Here is a 20,255-nt window from a genome sequence, read left to right on the forward strand (position 1 = left end):
GGTAGGGTTACCAAGTGACTCCAACAAGAACTCCAGTGCTTTGCCCTTGTCCCATTTGATAATAGGACGAATTTCGAAAACCTGCTTGCAACCCAATAATAAAAATTAAACCAAAATAGATAAAAACTCAACCTTAATATATATATATATATAAGCACACACACATATACACTAAACTTTATATATATATATATATATATATATATATCCACCTACACAACGAAACTTTTATCTTAATTCCATTTATATTTAGACTATACACTTAAATTTATGCAGTGGCATATACATGTATCCATCTGTTTTCATATAAATATACATACATACAGATCTTGGTCAACTATTTTTTTAAGTTTCCACGTTTAATTTTTTCTATTATAAAAAAAATACTTAAAATAATCATCGTGTGAGGTGGCCATAAAATCCCAATAAAATCTCAAAAAAAAATGTCACCATCTCCTCATTAGCCAAATTAATCGAATCTTCTCTATCTCTCAATCTTCTCTCTGAAAACGTTCCTCGAACAAGAAGATCGATCTCATGGTTATTCTCTAACGCTGCTGCAATTTGTTTAAATTGTTTGAGTTCATGGGTTTTGATTTTTGTTTCCTCTTGCGTTTCATGTCGACGCACCATTTTAGTTTAAATCTTTGTTCTCAACGTCCTCTTTCAGGCTCAAGAAACAGAAAACATCGTATACGAAGAGGTAATTGTATATAACCCGATCCAAAATTAGATCCCGGTACCGATTTTTATAGGCTTGAATTCGTATGAGTTTTTTTTATGTCGAGCGTCTGATCGATTGATATTGTTTGTATGGTATATATTTATATAAATTTTCTCTGCAGGAGTTTATATCGAATGCGAAAGGAGTGAAGTTCTTCACATGTAGATGGAGACAGATGAATATCGAACCAAAGGCTTTGATCTTTTTATGCCATGGTTATGCCATGGAGTGCAGCATCACAATGAACAGTTAGTATACACACACAGACATATATATGCATATGCATGTATATATCATTAGATACATACATAAACTCGTATATTGAGTTGATGAATGAACAGGCACGGCGATGAGGCTAGCCAAGGCAGGGTTTGCTGTCTACGGGATGGACTATGGAGGGCATGGGAAGTCAGATGGGTTACAGGGTTTTATCTCAAGCTTTGACGATCTTATCGACGACGTTTCTAGTCACTATACGAGCATCTGCGGTACATATTTTTTCCTTCGTTTCCTTCAAAATGCCGACCTACATTGGTAGATTAAGTGTTAGGGCATGTGGGTTAGAGGGGGAAGAAGGGTTTCTACACACACACACACCGTTTTCTTATGTTCATGTCCATGAAAAGTTACAAACTTTACATAAAATATCGGTTGAAAAACCATCGATTTTCGTTTCAGAGAAGGATGAGAACGCGGGGAAAAAGAGATTTTTGTTAGGAGAATCGATGGGAGGAGCCGTGGTTCTTCTCTTGCACAGAAAGAAACCTGGTTTTTGGGATGGTGCTGTCTTGGTTGCTCCCATGTGTAAGGTACATATATGCTTGTATATATTTCTTTTGTAACCCCGATATATATCCAAATATTTGGTCTGACTATAATCTTGGAATTGTGAGACAGCAATCGAGAACAAAATATTAGGATCTTGGACCGGTCTTCTCGAATATAGAATTACATAATATTAATTGAACTGGTCTCGAACAGTGACCAAGATCCTCGGACATGGAAACCACTATTAGAGTGTCTTTGAATTGTTCTACCAACTGAATCGGATCCAACCCACATGACGCCAACGTGCATATATATACGCATGTGTAAATTATTTTTTATAGTAAACGGAAACTACTTACTATTAAAACATTGATTTTTGGCATGATCTCGAGCAAATGATTTTGCAGTATATATATATATATATTTCAAGATAATTTGTAGTGATTGTGACTAATTAAATTTAATGCGTAATAGATAAAATCATATATAAAAATGTCTTTATTTTGTAGATAAACCCTAATAAAACAATCTAATTCCTAATTTAATTATAAAATTATATTTTCCTGTTAGATAAGATCATTTACATTGCTGAGCGTTGTTATAGTTTTTGATAATAATATAAAAAAATGTTATTGTTTGATATTTTTGTTTTTTTTATAGATTGTTGGACAATATATATATATTTTTTTTTGGTTTCAGATAGCCGAAGATTTGAGACCTCATCCGTTAATGATCTCTGTTCTCACCAAACTCATGAAGGTTGTTCCAAAATGGAAAATAGTTCCGACAAAAGATGTCATCGATTCTGCTTTCAAAGTAGCCGAAGTAAGATCTCAGGTAATATTTATGTATAGTTGGTTCGGACATTTTTTGGATTTTGGTTCGTTTTTTTTTTTATTTCATAATTTTTATTTTAATAGATATACATAAGTTGCATTTTCAGTTCATTTAGATTTTTGTTTTGATTTGGTTTAATCATTTTCTAAAGAGATTTGTTTTCATTAAATTGTTTTCGAATTTTTTTATTCGATTCAAATTACAGTGATTTAAATAAAATCAATTTACCCAATCATTTTTTTCAAATTTAAAATCTTATAATCTTTATGGATTTGATATAACAGGTGAGAGAGAACCCGTACTGCTACAAGGGCCGTCCTCGTTTAAAGACTGGTTATGAGCTCTTGAGAGTCAGCATGGACCTTGAGAAGAGACTTAACGAGGTAATCTTAATTCTTCTTCATTTCCATCCATGGACAATACATTGATTTGAATCATGACCGTATGGCTTGGAACATTGACGGTTTGAGTCAGGTGACGATACCGTTCCTGGTGCTGCACGGTGGCGATGACGTCGTCACGGACAAGGGGGCGAGCCAACAACTGCACGAGGTTGCTCAGAGCTCCGACAAGACGTTGAAGCTATACCCAGGAATGTGGCACGGCCTCCTGTACGGAGAACCGCCGGAGAATACTCAGATCGTCTTCTCCGACATTGTCAGCTGGTTGGATGAGAGAGTTAGAGACTCAGCATAAGATTCTCGATGACGATAATATAACGTCTTTGGTTCCAATTGAAAGAACACAAGAGTAATTAACTGTGAATGTTATTTTATTATATTCATGGCCATCGCTTTAATCAATGTAAGAAACACTCAAATCCCATGTTTTCCACATGTCTTTTCCCGTACTCTTGTAACTAACAGATGTGTTGTCTTGAAGAGAGAATTTCCCACGTGGTGTATTTTATTCATAACAATGGCTGCCATTAAATTAAATTTTACAAAGAAAAAACGCATTGGAAGTGACTATATTACAGACCCAAATCCTATACCCAGACTAAATTACTCACACGGCTTGCTGCTCTGAGGAAGCAGCAATGGCTGCTTCAGTTGAGGGGCTGAGTCCGATGCCTTGACGTTTCCTGATTCGACATCGCCACTCTCGGGCGTTTTGCTCCAAAATCTTCTCGAGAACGTCGATTTTACGTCTTCAAAGTTCCGGGGATTCTGGTTCAAGCTCTGCACATGCTGAAGACAGACATGTACGGCATCGTGTACTCTCACAAAGTACCATTCTTTGCCGATAAGCTCCACCATTCCCGACCTCGCCAGCGTCAGGTGAACGTCCTTGTTCGGGTTGGAAATCGCTAGCTGAATGTCCCTTGTTTTGTACTCTTGATACAAGTCCTTCAACGCCTCCACAGCGCTCGAGTCTATGTGTGTGACAGCTGCAACAAGGGCCGAGAAGATTAAGTTTCTTTCTATCCATTACCGCCCGGATCAGACGAGACAGAACAGGTCTGGAGCTTACGAGACAGTTCCAGGACGACGAAATAGATTCTCTCCACCTCTGGTCCTCGTTTTGTGCTGCATCGGTCTACAGCCACTTCATACTCCCTTAGCCTGCAACCCGGTATGTTATTTTCAATGTGGATGATACATAGGCAGAAGAAGGGGAAAGTATCTGGATAAAATCTGTCACCTGTCCTTGATATAGCTTATGTTTGCAAAGTAGATGGGGGCATCGACTCTGACGATCACAATCCCGTTGTAGGTATATGCCTCGGGATATTGTTTGGTGTTTCTATACACCGTGGTGCCTGGAAGGCGCCCCAAGACAGCTGCCAACATGTATGAAAGAACATAATCAAGACGATGAATTGAACAGAGAGTCCAAACCCCTTAACTACGAATGAAATACATACAGATTCTACCGAGCAACCCGCTTACCGATATGAGGGTTTGCAGATTCATGGATGACAAATGCGAGTGAAAAGCCAACCTACAAAATTTCAAAGCATTGCAATTACATAAATTCCTTTGAAGGGCATTGCAGAATCATATAGATGTTTCTATAGCTTTCTTTTCTTTTCCTTTTTACCAAAACGGATGGTTAGGGAGCTAGAATTATTGGCAGAAACATCGGTCAGATGAATCTGAACATCAAACTCTTAAGTTTCTAAGTACTTACACCAACAAGGACCCCGATCTCAATCCCAAAGAACAAAGTTACTGTGCTAGTGATCGTCCAAAGAGTAAAATCTCGCTTGTCCACACGCCAAAGGAAAATAGCTTCCTCGTAATCCACCTACAATAGCAATAGCATATATCCAGAAAGCTTACATGAATTTTCTACTCAATCACCAACAAACAACAATAAAGGAATGGGTGTTTACTTGAACTTACCAAGCCACTGACGGCTGAGATCACTATTGCGGCTAAAGCACACTGTAAATTTGACAAAGAATAGGCAGTAGTCACACTCAGATCCGAAGCAAAACTCCCTTTTCATATACCACAAATGTTCCAGATTGTTATAAAACCTGTTAGAAGAAAATATCGAAAAAATATGGAATGCGTATTTATTAAACAGACCTGTGGTATGTATTTGAAAACCGGCGTCAGGAATAGAAGGGAACACCCGATGATGATTCCAGTTATAATGCCTGAGAGACCAGACTTAGCTTCACTTTCATTGTTCACAGCTGACCTGGAGAAAGACCCTAAATGATGCATTCAAGACAAATACCAAGATCAATCAAATCCATGTTTAAGATAAAATAACATCTTTATATGAATTTTAAACATGTCAAGAGAGCCTTACCTGTAGCCGGATAAGCGAAAAACAACGAACCAAATATATTTGCAACACCGAGACCAAACAACTGCCAAGTTGTAAGAGAAAACGATATTAAAGCTCTGAAAAAGCAGTACAATCCTATGTAATGTCGGAAAAGAGGATTAGCATCTTATTTCGGCAAACTACCTCTGAATTTGAATCCAACTCATATCTGTTCTTTGCTGCTAGAGCTTTGGCGATACCCACAGATTCCTGAAGTCAAAGATATATGATATAGATTAAGTGAAAACAGCAAACCATGATATCATGGATGAAGTCTATGATTATTGCTCCTTACCAAGATGGCAACACCGGTAAGGAGAGCGGTCGTTGGAAGTAAAGTTTTCACATGACTAAAATCCTTCGGGAGGGAAAACTTCGGTAGGCCCTGTGGGATATCTCCCACCTGAAACAACCTCAAAATTAGCCGCTATCGTGAAAAGAAACCCTTCTCAGCTAATGCAGCTCCAGTATACAAAGTCACAGGAAAATAAAAATAACCATAACAAAGGTTTGCCTCCAGTAATTATACCAGAGTTATGGAAGGTGGGTGGAATATTTTTGCAATGGTTGTACCAAGCACAACACCCGTAAGAGGGCCTGCCGCTCGTAAGAATTGAAGTTCCTTGTTTGCTTTTCCCTGTGACGGTGACACTCGTAACCTCAGCAATAATAAAATCAGAGAAGCACAAACTTTCCAACTAACACTGTAAAAACAAGGCCATACCACATGCTTCATCACTTGAAGGATCACAAGAATGGCAGATCCCATCAGGAAAGGAGGCCATTGGAACTGCATAAGTGGCGAAAAAATATAAGAGGAAAACAAGAGAATCCTCTCGTAGTTCTTAGCGCTGGCCCAGAATAAATTTGATCAATTAACCCAACCAAAATCAAGTTTAACTTCAACAACAATATGCTAGCAAATCATCTTAGAAAAATGTGTACAGAACGCTATAGCCTGGCAAGAGCATTGCAGAAAGCAAGAAAAATTAGAAGCAATTATTGCCACAAATGCAGCTTTTATGGTTGTTTACCAAACTTCAGGGCAAGTGTCAACGATACTGGATTTGATCAATAATATAGACCAATTTATCATATAGAAAGGTGAAAAATCTTGGTCAAAACTTATAGATCCCAGTTAAAGATCATAGCCACGGAAAGTTATCCTGTTTTTTCCATCGGTTAAACACGGGAAATGGAAGTTTCACCTTATCTGCGCCAGCAATTATGCTCTCTACTATCGGCACGATCTTGCTGTCCCGGGCAATGTTATAACCCAAGAAATATTTTACTTGAGATAATCCAATCACAATGGCAGAAGCAGATGTAAATCCAGAAATGACAGAGTGGCTGATGAAACGAATAAGCCATCCAAGCCTGAGATCAAAACACAGATGAACAGTTGTCTCTTTCACTACACATATAAGTAAAAGGACTTGGATGAAAATGATCATTTAACATCTTATGTTATACCTTAAGAGACCCATTATGCATTCCAAGATTCCAACAAGAAGAGCTAATAAAATTGCAAGTTCGGTGTATAACTCCTCGGAAGGATCAACGATTCCGCCCAAAGCATTCGAGACAAGTAGAGAAACCAAAGCTACAGGGCCGATTGCAAGCTGACGAGATGAGCCGAAAATGGCATACACAAAGACTGGCACAAACGAAGAATCTGCAACTCAGCAGTTCCAAAGATGACATAATCAGACAAGATTCAGGACTCTATGTCAATGCAAGGATTCAGGGAAGTTTGTGTCTCAAGTAACTAAAACTCACATAAGCCGTATATTGGCTGAAGCCCAGCTAGTTTGGCATACGACATTGCCTGGCCAAATCCATCAAAAGTTATTCGACAAAATTCTATTATATTCCCATCTAATGAACAACAAAACCATCGACTCATTCTCCATGAGGAACATGAGCCAAAAAACAATTACCCCATAAACTACAGAAACATGAAAGATGAGAATTTTACTTGAAGACATCGATCAATGATTTCTTAAACTATTTAAAGCTTTGACCTTGGCCCAGTAAAAAACCAATGAGCGACCAAAATCCCTTGTATGTCCAAGAAATTGGAAAGGATAAGAAAACGATTCTGCCCATTAAATAGTTCGAAGACAATCGTCTGGAAAGCCTCTGTTTCTCCGCGCAAAGGATTTTGAAACCCGGAAAATTCTGTTTGTTTCCCGAGAAAACTCAACCCCATGAAAATCTCATCAGAATACAGATAAACAATCTAAAGAAAAAATAAATATCGGGCACGATACAATCAACTGAGGCAGAGGTTAAGATTACCTGCGGAACGAGCATTACACCGACGGTGATCCCAGCCATGAGATCGAGCTTGAAATACTCGCGCCATCGGTAAGTTCGAATCCAACGGCTACACGGGAAGATCAGATCCATCCAATCGACGAGCCTCATGTTCTTGATCTTCGCTGACACGCCGGAGAAGAGATCATCGAAGGGAATCGTCGGCGAACGGGCTCGAACCGATGTAGAATCGGGGTGCTGAAGAGGGATGACCTTGACGGGTCGGGTCTGACTCGCCACCTTCGGAGTCGCCGGAGAAGAAGACGGCGAGAATCCGGCGGCGAGTGACGTCAAGTCTCTCGCGCTTGGGGATGCGTACGACATTCCGTGCTCACCGTAGGCGCGCGTTAGAAATTAGAAACCGTCAACGTGAGGAAAAAAATGTACAGAGGGATTGGAGTGTTGTGTCGTATCACGTCTTATTCTAAATAAAACGACAAAGGCCGCGAAGCCTGTGGGTCCCGATCGTTGTCTCCAATTGGCTACCTCTAGTGGTCGATTTGGATTTGGGAATCTCTAAAATATCTGAAATAGTTAAAGGAATATAAAAATTTTCAAACGTCTTTTTTATGTGATGTTTTGGACCGTCAAGATCCTATATTAAAAAATAATAATTACAAAACTATAATTTTATAAAATTTCAGATTATTGAATACACTTAAAGAGTCGGAAATTCCTCGTTGTACCCGCCGACTTGGAGTTTGTTTCTTATATTTATTATAGCAAATCGTATTATATAAATCCACGCTAATGAAAAATAAATATGATTAGGGATGGGGATACTCTTATTCGGATATTACTTGGGATTTCGTTTTATGATGAGATTACCATAAATCAAGTTCGAGTACGAATTCGAAAAATATATTTATTTTTTTATTTATTTACAGTATTACCATCAAATATAAGTATGTACTATACCAAAACAAAAACTATACAGTAAAATTAAAATTTAACATTAACTATAAAATTATAGCAATGCTCGACAAATGTTGACAAATAGTTTGGCTGTCAACGAACCTGGCTCGATTATCGTCCACATTCACTTTCATTTTAATAAGGTCCAAATTCCCAACAAATGCATGCATGTCAACGTTGCGTGATTTGAAATTAATAACCTTACAAAAAATAAATGATAACGGAATTTATTATTTCTCTATGTATATATTAGATGCACAACAAGATTGGTGACATTCTGATTTCTGTTTGCATTACCAAAATATTTTATTAATATGATGACATAATTTATTTTATTTTTTGTCAAATGATGATGTAATTTATTGAAGTACAGCAATTATATGATTATTATAAAAAGCGATAGCAATAACTTATTGAAAGAATAGTATTAAATTCCTATATACATTTTCATGTCCATTCCATTCAAGGTAGAATCGATGATGCGCATATGTACAGAATTTGGACATGGGCCCACAAACTAATCCGGCCCATATTGCAGCTTGCATAATGAAACTTGAGCTTTATTGAAGTGTTGGCCCAAACTGTATGCGTTCGGATGATTTAAAATTTAAACTGGATGTTTAAAAATATCTTAATTAGGTCAAATCTCATTAAAAAAAAAAAACAACTCAAATCCGATGATTGATTTCATATTGATAAACAAATATTAAAAAAATTTCATAGTAACACATATATCATTTTATTACCAATATTTTATAAAATTAATTACATAAACAATAGAATATATTATGTTTTTCTTTGGGTAATTGTCATTGTAGGTTTTTTAACGAGGATGTGCTATTCCGACAAGTATTCCAAAACTTGGAATGGTAAAAATAACGTGTTCAATTTTAAAAAAAAAACACACATATAATCAACAAAAAAAAAAATATATATATATATATATATATATATGTATTATTTATTTCAGTAAACATTGCATATTTAACCAGAATGAGAATGCTCCGGCTTGTGAGTGCAGTCATAATCAAGGTGTAGGAAGGCCCTCTCGATCTCAGGCAACATCTCGAGCTTGTTCTGAAGCGACTCGCCGATGTCATGAGCCACTCGCAAGGGCATGTCCGAAGGCAAGACGATATCGACCTCGACAAAGTAATGCGTCCCAAAGCTGTAGGCACGGACCGTGTCAATCTGTCTGATCGCCTCGTGGTGGTTCCAGCACATGTACGTCAACTTCCTCATATACTCTGCCGTCGCCGATTTCCCCACGAGCGAGTTCACGTTCTCAAGAACCGTCTTTGACCATGTTCCGATCGTGTACAGAGCAAGCTGCATTTGCAATATGGGTCACTGATAATGAAATATATCAAAGCAAAATCCCATCTGGGTCTGATCCTTCACATGCCAAAGAGGAGGACCTCTACTGTAGTTTAAAGGCTAATGAAATTTAGCATTTAGGGTATTCTTGCTCACAATGATAGCTCCAAGTGGGTCCATCCAATGTCCGGTGCGGTTAGCGAGGAGTGCAGAAGTAAGACCGATGCCGTTTGTGATGACATCGAAGAAGTGATCTTGTGCATAAGCCCTTACGATCCCGTTTTTGAACGAGCGGCAATAGACGAGTAGAAGAAGCTTCAGCAGAGTGACCGTCAACATTATGCTTACCACCCATCTCTCTTGCTCTTTCGTAAGCCTAAAGGCATTTTTCTGTGTATAAAGATAAGAAATCGATGTGTTACCCTTCGAATCAATCTAAGTTAATCTATAAAATTATCTATCACAGCTCCCCACTTACAGCAGAGACCAAAGTGCGGACCGATTCCAAGATAATTTGCAGGCCTAGAGTCGCCATGACCGACGCAAAAACAAGGATTCCCTGAAAGAGTTAGTATGGTCGGATTCATTTACACAACTGCAAACACATTGGCCAACGTAACCAGCATTGTGTCTGATTAGTCCATACAATGCATGTGACATATAAGGATAAAGATTCCAGTTTATCATGGAAACAGAAAAGGGCATTCATGAGGTGAGGTTTAAAGAGAACTGACCAGTGGTTGCATCCTTCTCTTCCCGATTGGATACTGATACGGGTTTGGTGTCTGCATAGAAGATGCAGCAATCCATAGGATGAAACCGGACAAAATATCGAGAAGAGAGTCCATAGTGGATGAGATGATGGCCAATGAACCACTTGTGATGGAAGCATACACTTTAGCAATAAAAAGGAACATGTTTGCCGCGTTTGATATCCTGACAGCTTGATTCTCGCTCGTAACCAATCGCTCGTGTTCGTCCTGCAGATTACGCGGATAAAATCTGAACTGGCTAGCTAATATCGGGATACATGAGAAAGATTCTTAAGGAGATTAATCTTAACCTTTGACATTACCAGGCCGCAACCTCGTGCCACAAAGGCATCCATCTCGTCAAAGCCCTCGAGCATTTCTACTTGTTATTGGTAATACTCGGGCTAAGTTATCTTCTTGAACTGATACAAAGCAAATGGTTAGGGCATAGCAACTCGTGATAGCGAAAAAACGGGATATTAACAGAACTCTTCAGACAATTTCATCGCATGTGTGATGTGAGACTCCCGGGCAAATCCCTCTCGGAATCCACAAAAAAAAGTAAGATAAAAAACTCATTCAACAATCCAGTAAATTTAGCCTCACCAAGGGCATAAACTGATGAAGCTCAAATGATTTCAGCTCTTTCAACTTTGCAAGAACACAGACAAACCGAGCAAAAGAAACAAAATTCAGAAGCCTTAGCAAAAGACAGACATTAAACAAACACTGCTAAAGTTTCTTTCCAAAGAGAGGATCCTCGTGCTAACTCCATTATCAAAGTGTCAAGACACAAAAACAAAACAAAACTTACTACCTTTAATTTCTCCAGAGACAATGACAGAAGCTAACTCAGGCTTTTATGTTCAGCACTACCCCCTAAACTGTTTCTTTATTGAAGAAATCTAAACCACTAACACAATGCTTCTGCGATAATCGCACAAGGGAATATATCCAATGGACAGAAACTGTGGAAGAATCAGAACTATGAATAAGAAAAATGCAAACTTTACGATAAAACCCGAATAAGATTCCAATTCAAGCCAAACCCTACAAATTAGTTGGACAAATCCTAATCGAATATCCGGAAAAGCGAGTAGAAATCTGGGAAAAGGGACTCGGTGAAAGAGAAGTGAAGAAAAGATAATTCTGGAAACAATTTGAAGCTGTACCCAAAACCGCCGATGAGCTCGTGGGTTCACTTCGCCGGCGGTGAAGCTTAACCGCCGCCTCCATCGCCGGAGCTCCGTTCTCCGAGCGGCGAGAGCTCCTTGTGCTGCCTCTGCCATTTCCACCGTCACAAAGGAGATGAACTTCACTCTTGCCGGCGATGGCAGATTACGCCGAGGAAGAGCAGCAAAAAATTTCCCTTACTTTTGAAGAATTGGCCCAAAAAAAACCCTCCAAAGATATTTTTTTTTTTCAAAAGATTTATTAAAGACACAAATATACAGATACACACACATATACATATATGCATATGCATGAATCTGAGCGTATGAAAACCCTAGCAAACAAATTGACCAAAGACGGGGTCGTGACCGTTGCGATAGTTTTAGAAGCTGAATCTGAGTACACGGCCCAACATATACGGCCCATTACAAAACCGGGCTTATATCTAATCGGATTTTAAATTTGCACGAAATATAAAATTAATGATATTTATTTGTTCATTTGATTATTAATATTTCTATAATAAGTTTTTATAATTATTCTATATATCGGATAATTAATGAACGATTTTTGTCTCTCATTTTGTTCGACTAATGCCAAAATCTATTGGGATGTTTAGATATTGGGTTTGGTAAAGAGATTCGACAATGGACTTAGTGCCCGATAACAAAATCATTCTCAGTTTCTATACGAAATTTATTCTACAATTAAAGTACTATGGTATTGGTATGTATTCACGTTGGAAATAATAAATTCTGTTTTTTTATAAAAAATAATAAATTATGTTCAAGGGCAATTATATCATTGGTATTTATTACGATTTGTTTTTATAAGTTAGAAATATTTGACAAAAGAAAAAAACAAAAACCAAAATAAGATCGTCGTTATTTGATGAAATATCATATCATCATATATATAAAAGTACAGTTTCATTCTACGGGAATGACACGTGTCCAATCCCTTTTTTAAAATCTAATAACACATTGCATTAATGAATTAGTACAGAAGACGATACGTATCCAAACTCTTTTTTAAATCTAACACATTGCTTTATTGAATTCCGTGTTTTATCCCGTAATAAAAAATTAAATGTATAGGAAATATAATTAGTTTTAATGTCTTTTAAGTTAAATGTTAATTGAATCTGTGTACGAATTGTCTGTATAGAGTTAGTGTATAAATATCTGCATGAATGTACGAACTCAATATATATATATATATATATATATATATATATATATATATTATATTTAAAATTCCATTGTTACTCCTAATAAATATGTACATTCATGTGCTGTTGTATAGATTTCTCAATTAACCTTATATTCATTTATTATTAATTATAAAAATATAGTTTGTACGTAATAGAGTAACATTTTAATATTACTTCATATTTTTTTTTCCGAATAAACTAAAATATTATTTGATGTTCATGTTCAGTTCATCATGTTCGTCTTTATTTGTCTAAATTCAATGATATTATAAAAATTTTCTATAACATACATTTTCATTGTCAAAATCATTAATGAGGCTCAAAAATCGTTGAAACGGTTTAAATTCTTCTTTCAAAGCAGTGATAACTTATTTAAAATGAGTTCTAAATTCATTGAACCGTTTGTTATTTCAATTTTTTTTTAAAAGAAAATAAGCTATAAAATGGGTAATGTGCTCTTGTGTTCCGAAGGAAATGCGGGATTGGTTCAAAGCTCAGGTTTAATGGTGGGTGGTAGGTTGAAACACTATTTTCTCTCTTAGGTATTTCTATTTTTTGTTTGAATTCTGTATGCGTAATTTGGTATAATGTACTTATTTATCTCAGATTTCTCATCATTGACTGATCCTTTGAGCTGGTGAAATCCGATTTTTCTTCCTTTCCTGCAAAATTTTGTATCTGTTAATTTCCAAGATGTGGTTTTTGGGGTTTTCATGCCCTTTTAAACCAGGGTTTTAAAATTTTGGTTGTTGAGATCGTTAATTTGTGTTCACATGCGTTTTCATATCAGAGCTCTTTCTTTGAAGACCTGAAATTCGGGTTAGCCTGTGTTAAATTCGTCGGATTTAGACAGAATTTGGCAAAATGGGTGGTTACTTGAATTTCAACAACTTCGCTAATGAGCCACCGGGAGATATCAGCGGAATTGGAGGGATAAACAGATCGCCGGGTAATGCTCTGTTGACCCGACAATGATCGATACACTCTTTGAACATGGACGAGTTGTTGAAGAACATATGGAGTGATGAAGAGACGCAAGCCATGGCTTCCACTATCATTGTCGACGCTGGTGCAGGAGGGTTTGAAGAGGCAAGGCTCCATAAATTTCCCTCAAACCCTTAGCCAAAAGACCGTCAATGAAGTATGAAAAGATATATATATATATATATATATATTGTTGGTTGTGTTTCAAGTTAAAGACAAGACTTCATGTAGAACTCTAACTGGGTTAATTGGGTTTTTTTAACACCCTCTACATATCCAATTAATGATGGGTAGAAAACAGAGACAAACGAGTGAAGACGAGATGAGAAAAGGTTCGGAGATTAAATTTGATTTTAGTCAAGATGGAAGCAATGGCGTATTGTCTACATGGGTAATACATCTTATTTTTTGAAAAATAATGCATTAATCTATATTCCAATATGTGTTGTTAATTAAACATATTAATTCTATGTTTCATCCTATCTCACATTCTTTTTAACTTTTATAATAATATTATATTATGTGATATACTTTCCAATCTATTTTTTTAATTAAATGTGTCTATATATATAAAAAATAATATACGATGTTCACCCAAACAAGAAATATATAATCATGTTTTAATTAAATATGTCAGATTTTTTTTTGGTAATATCAAATTTAGTAAACCATGAAATATTTAATTAACGGGAGAATCTATATTTTTTTTAAATTCTTATATATATAAAAGTATACTAACATGCACCTTCATCATCAAAACCATTAATAAAAATACAGTTACTATCATTGCAGCGTGATCTTTTTTTTTCCCTAGAATATAAAAAAGATTTTTTTTAGTATAATCAATTCCCAATGAATAATAGGAAAAGGTCCTGTACTTATCTGTATATGAATCGCAAAGTTCAAAGAGTCAATTAACATGAACTGATTATTACTCAAAGATACCATATATACATATATATATATATATGTATATATTGCTTTTGGTGTCGGTTCCAAGAGTAAGGCAGGAAGAAGCTTGAATCGTATACTATAGAGACAGACACCAACAAAGTTGTCAGAGTTATTCAAATATCATCAGTGAATTGTATACCATAGAGATACCAACAAATGTTTTTGAGTATTGATGTATTGATGATAGATGTATATATATAAGAAAAAATCCCCTAGAGTTGTTGGTATCCGAGGCATATGAGCGTCTAATTCTAGACACCTGAGTTCTATATCACCTTACTGTCTATATTTTTCTTTATGGTCTTTCACTATTCCACATTTTTATTTGGGACGATAACAAAAAATTATATGATAAATATCGCTCGAATCTTTCGATCAAATATAATTTATGAACTGTTTGATTCGTTCTTTCTGCAGAATCTAAGGGTATCAACAACATTTCGTTTATCGATATGAACTGAAGGAAACATTATTGTTTGGGAGTCGAAGTCGATTTGTTTTAGGAAACATTCGGGAAACTTTGATAGATTTTATAGAATATATGGCTTTCAAATTATGATCGGACATGTCACATGGGAGATATTCACTCCGTTACTTCACAGAATGGATGAGCGAGAGCTGAAGCCGATTCCATACAAACCAGGTAATCGCAATAGAAGTCGACGAGTTGCTTGCAAAAGTTGGTTGTGTTCAGACTCATAGCTACATCTGGATCCTTCCTACACTCTAAAACCCATATTCACACAAACACACATATCTACATATACATATACAAATATATATATATATAACATATATATATATATATATATATATATATATATTTGTATAGACGTATATGGGCAGAGGACAAGTGCGAGAGAACTTTGGTCTACGTGCATAAATATTGTCATTGAGATTGGTGTTTGTATGTGAATTTAGAGGACTTGGTTCATGATTTGAGGCATATGATATTAAAATAGCGTATGTCTTATTTCTATTTCAATGATTATTGTTTTAGTTTAATCTATGAAAAAAAATTTAGGAAAGAAAAGAAAGATTTTGGATGAACGTAAGAGAAAAAAAACAAAAAGGTGAATTAGAAGCAAGAGTGGTATTACTTTTAGAACAGGAAACAACACATGAATCAAACATCAAATTTGTCGGGAGGATTCCAATTCATTGAAATCCAATACAGTATTTAGAAGTTTCATATCATATTTCATCCAAAACCATTGAGAAATACGCAAAGTTCGAGTCTTTGAAAATATCTAAAATCAAAGGATGAAAGCTTTGTCTAAAATACAGAACAGTACCACAGTTTCTGATAATGTCACTGCCAAAAGGGACTAGACATGACGAGGGTTAGGATTCCATTCACCGGATACTGCATGAGTTTGAAGTATAAGGATGATCCCGAGTAGCTGATCAAACAAAGAGAGAAAAAATCAATATAATTGCATTTTGAATTTCAAAATACCAAAAAGACATAAAAGATCTTATTATAATATAAAATATAAATCGAGTTATTGGAATTATATATATATATATATATATAATATGTGTGTGTGTGGTTTTATGAACTACTAATTCATAAAATGTAAGTTCTAAGTAGACTGCAAGTATTTAGAATACTATTCTTAGAAATGAATACTAGGAAAGTAGAAATTCGAGCCCAATATCTTCAATATAATTTTTGGACCTAAACCATTGCAATTATATCATATAGTTTGGTTCGATAGAAAGAAACGGAATCAATACAAAATAACCGGTAATTTAGTCAGTTTGGCTTATTCTATATCAAAAATGGTATGAGGATATCGAGTGGCAATGATAATACCAATCTTTAAAATTGTTTCTTAAGACACCTATAATGATTAAACACGAATCGAATATATATTAATCAAAACGATATAATATTCTAATCATACGATAATAAATAATTGTTGAAATATTTAATATTGAAGTAACATATGAATTTATATGGAGAATACAATTATATTCTCATTTAAAAATGATATATCCAATATGATATAACGTGTTGTTGACGAATTCAATATGATATAACATGTTTATAACTTTTATTATTTTTTTAGATTTACTAATAAGTATCAATTTAGATCATTTTTTCTTTATAAAATGAACGCAATATTACAATTCTATAATGCATGTTATATTTTATTTTGAAAATAAATATATAAATTCTATAGTAATTATTAACGTTTCGATTTTAAAAAAAATATTGTTAAAACTTAATAAATAATTTTTCTACTGATATTTGAGTTAACTCTTATGAATCTAAAATGTATTTAACGAAAACTATAGAAACTGTTACGGTTTTGATGGGAGATAATATGAAATATCATTTTAGTCAGGTAAGGGTCTCTTTAGGTGTCATAGATTTTTGTTTTGAATGTTTTTCAAAGACTTATTGAATCAGATGTTGAAGTTCATACATAAAAGGTAGGCCAAAACGAGTTCTATTAAAGTCTGAATTTGATAAATGAAACTTTAGTTGAGGTTCTAACTTTTTAACATGAATGACGAGATGATGATATATAAATCTTTCACTTATGAAGAATTAAGTCAAAATCATTATCACATTATCGAGAAGTTTAGGACAGGTCAAACTAAATAAAGATCAAAACTAAATGAAAAGATCTATCTAAATAGAATTCTAATTTAGATTTATTTAAACTAGAACTAGATTGATTTCATATATGACAAAAATATATCACACATATATAATATAAGCTTAATTTTAATTTTTTTAAGCATAAAATAATCAAATATGAAATTGTAAAAAATAATATAATTATTTGGGTTGTGATAGAACAAATGAAAGGATCATGTGATCATATATATGTCATTATGAGAAACTAAATCAACTTTTTCATCATGTAAAGGAAGAGTTCAAGATGGATCTTGAAAGATCATGTAAAATAAATAATGGAGATAATAATAACAATAAAAAAATAAATTTACCAAAATACATGTGAAACTAAGTGAAAAGACCTAATTAAATAAGACTCTAACTCATATTCAAATTAGAAGTGAATTAATTTTATAGGGTTGCTGAATTAATATTATTATAATAAAATTTATTTTATAATATAAATTATATAATATCTAAGTATATTTAATCATTTTATTTATCTTCATTTGGTTAGCGAATTAAGATTAAAGAGAAAATTATAAAGATAATGCAACTTCCCAACAAAAATTATATTCAAAATAGTTAATTTTTAAATATCAATAATATTTTTGTTGTTATTAATTATCCCGATATCGATAATATTTTCTTTTTCCACAAAGGTATAAAATTATATAAATATTATAAAACTAATAAAAAAATATTTATTTAAAAATATTAAATACATATTTAATTTACATTGTAACCATTAATGTTTTGATTATTCATAAATATCGTTAATATATAATAAATAGTTTTTTATTGATTTTTGAAATAACTTATGAATTTGAAATGAATTTAACGAATATCATAACAATTATTAATTTTTTTATGAGGGATAATATGAAATATAGTATGATAGAAATCCCCATGTCATCTTTTTACCTCAATATTTTTTTTTAAAAAAATTATTTTAATTTAATAACATAAATTATAAAATTTAAAAGATATATATTATATCTAAAATTAAAATTTAAAATAAAATTATTTAAAAACTGTACATATTTTTATTCCGCGCGATTCGCGCGGGTTAATAACTAGTGTTTATCATAAAACGTAAATATTATGGGGGGAAAAGTCTGTAAACTTCTCATAATTCGTTGAACTTCTATATATATATATATATAATGGAGGCGATCCGGATATTCGCATGCGAAGAAGTGAAAACAAAGACAGGCATCTGAATTTTATTTTTATTAAGTAATTTTTTTTAATGAGTATATTAATGATTTTGGAACGTTGTGAAAGCTTTCAAAGGCAATCGGACAAGTGGCGACGGATGAGTTGTAGAGTTGGGAACTAATAATGGAGGTGTTTGTCTGAAAAACGACACGTACGCAACTTTTGAAGTCTCCGCCACGACATCTGTGACAGTTGTCACCTAAAGCCACGGCTATGCTAAATTTAATGGTGGGGGGGACGCTTAGGGATACACGTGGTACCTTCTGTGGGTCCCACTATAGATTATGTCGAAATACTTTTTTTTTGTATTGCTTCTTGGAAATATGATGTGACAGAATGATCTTGGTCGTTTCTCGTTAAAATAAATGACATTTTTTTTAGTTACTCGCATATACGTAATCTTTACAAAATTTTCAAATAAATACCTAAACTGTAAAATTCTCAAATCAATATCTAAAATTTTTAAAATTTCTATATAAATATCCAAATTTTAAAAAATTTTCCAAATACAATAATTTTTGTTGACATCGTTAATCGACGAAGTGATCAGATTCCGTTATAAATTAAATGGCGTTAATAGAATTTGGTTGTATTTGAAAATTTTTTAAAATTTAGGAATTTATATGAAAGTTTAAAAAGTTCAGGTATTGATTTGGGAGTTTGTTGGATAGTATTAGTATAGAATTCGAATTATTAGCTTATTTATGCTTTATATTTTTTATTTTATCATATATATTTTCATGGATAATTTCATTAGATCGATCAAAATTATAAATTAAATTGCTAAATTAGAAATAATTTACACGATCATTTCAATTATTTTACCATATGGCATCCTCAAACTTTAAAATTATTTTAGATTTCAACCTATGATATTTGATTACAAAATATTTAGTGTTATGGATTACAATATTAATGATAAGTAGATCACAATCAACAACAATAACCAATAGATTATAGACAACAAACTCTTAGAAGTATGGGATATAAAAAGATCAAGAAAAGTAAATGTGGAACCGGATAACTCTTCAAGGTGTGCATGCACTTTTCTAAAAATGTTATTCCATCCTATACGAGTAAAAGATTTTCTGGAATATGTTTCTGAGATACAATGAAGAGAGGAATGATCTTAGTTTGCTCTACTAATCACAGAAACACAAGAAACCGCAAGAAGAAGATGTACAAAAGGCTTTTGTGAGTGTTTTGCAAGAACAACCACAAAAGTGCTCTCAAATCTCTCAAAAATGATTTAGATCTATTCTCTTTCATATTAGGATGTTTAGGGGTGTTTATTAACACTCCAAAAGTCAAAAGATGCAAAGAAATCATAAGTTTTTTTTTTCGAACGGTCGCGATTTTTCGCTCATTCCGAACTGTTAAAAAAAACGGACTGCTTGCCAATTTTTTCGAGCTATCCATCCGTTTATTCCCGAACTATTGAGAAAAAACGGATTGTCCCCCATTGTTTCGAGCTACTGCCCGTTTATTTCTGAGTTTTTTTCCCAGACAAAACGAAATGCCCGACTGTTTTTCCAACCTACCGCCTATTTATTTCTAGGCTTTATTCCTCAGAAAAAACGGACTGTTAGCTCATTTTTTTGAGTTGTCATCCCATTTCTTCTGAGATCACTTTTTACATTTAAAAACGAATGTAAACTCTTC

At 34.1% G+C, this 20,255-nt stretch overlaps 3 protein-coding genes across 12 annotated transcripts; 1 reads left to right on the forward strand and 2 right to left on the reverse strand.

Annotated features, from left to right (window-relative positions):
- Nucleotides 1–467: 467 nt before the first annotated feature.
- On the forward strand, nt 468–3,210 carry LOC104799374 (caffeoylshikimate esterase-like). Of its 3 annotated transcripts, none has more exons than XM_010521865.1 (8): nt 468–540; nt 671–703; nt 846–972; nt 1,066–1,212; nt 1,403–1,533; nt 2,192–2,329; nt 2,614–2,712; nt 2,804–3,210. In XM_010521865.1, the coding sequence occupies exons 1-8, from the start codon at nt 538–540 to the stop codon at nt 3,023–3,025; spliced, it is 900 nt and encodes a 299-aa protein (XP_010520167.1). In that variant the 5' UTR covers nt 468–537; the 3' UTR covers nt 3,026–3,210. The 3 variants fall into 3 exon arrangements, with proteins under 3 accessions (XP_010520167.1, XP_010520169.1, XP_010520168.1); XM_010521867.2 differs by having other exon boundaries at nt 477–540; nt 639–703; XM_010521866.2 differs by lacking the exon at nt 671–703 and having other exon boundaries at nt 485–540.
- On the reverse strand, nt 3,201–7,822 carry LOC104799373 (sulfate transporter 4.1, chloroplastic-like). Of its 2 annotated transcripts, XM_010521862.1 has the most exons (16): nt 7,415–7,822; nt 6,893–6,941; nt 6,587–6,788; nt 6,322–6,490; nt 5,838–5,903; nt 5,643–5,750; nt 5,409–5,516; nt 5,258–5,323; nt 5,096–5,156; nt 4,867–4,994; nt 4,678–4,719; nt 4,463–4,579; nt 4,222–4,273; nt 3,974–4,112; nt 3,803–3,894; nt 3,201–3,719 (listed from the first exon to the last, which is right to left on the reverse strand). In XM_010521862.1, the coding sequence occupies exons 1-16, from the start codon at nt 7,754–7,756 to the stop codon at nt 3,334–3,336; spliced, it is 2,127 nt and encodes a 708-aa protein (XP_010520164.1). In that variant the 5' UTR covers nt 7,757–7,822; the 3' UTR covers nt 3,201–3,333. The 2 variants fall into 2 exon arrangements, with proteins under 2 accessions (XP_010520164.1, XP_010520166.1); XM_010521864.2 differs by lacking the exon at nt 6,893–6,941 and having other exon boundaries at nt 7,415–7,567.
- Nucleotides 7,823–9,179: 1,357 nt separating this feature from the next.
- LOC104799375 (metal tolerance protein 11-like) lies at nt 9,180–11,901 on the reverse strand. Of its 7 annotated transcripts, none has more exons than XM_010521874.2 (7): nt 11,023–11,227; nt 10,740–10,838; nt 10,559–10,644; nt 10,399–10,449; nt 10,143–10,186; nt 9,821–10,054; nt 9,180–9,676 (listed from the first exon to the last, which is right to left on the reverse strand). In XM_010521874.2, exons 2-7 carry the CDS (start codon nt 10,766–10,768, stop codon nt 9,332–9,334), a joined length of 789 nt encoding a protein of 262 aa, XP_010520176.1. In that variant the 5' UTR covers nt 10,769–10,838; nt 11,023–11,227; the 3' UTR covers nt 9,180–9,331. The 7 variants fall into 7 exon arrangements, with proteins under 7 accessions (XP_010520176.1, XP_010520175.1, XP_010520170.1 ...); XM_010521873.2 differs by lacking the exon at nt 11,023–11,227 and adding an exon at nt 11,589–11,901 and having other exon boundaries at nt 9,181–9,676; XM_010521872.2 differs by lacking the exon at nt 11,023–11,227 and adding an exon at nt 11,589–11,899 and having other exon boundaries at nt 9,184–9,676; nt 10,143–10,223; nt 10,399–10,644.
- Nucleotides 11,902–20,255: the final 8,354 nt, after the last annotated feature.

Source organism: Tarenaya hassleriana, unplaced genomic scaffold (assembly GCF_000463585.1).
Source record: "Tarenaya hassleriana unplaced genomic scaffold, ASM46358v1 Cleome6, whole genome shotgun sequence".
Taxonomy (NCBI): domain Eukaryota; kingdom Viridiplantae; phylum Streptophyta; class Magnoliopsida; order Brassicales; family Cleomaceae; genus Tarenaya; species Tarenaya hassleriana.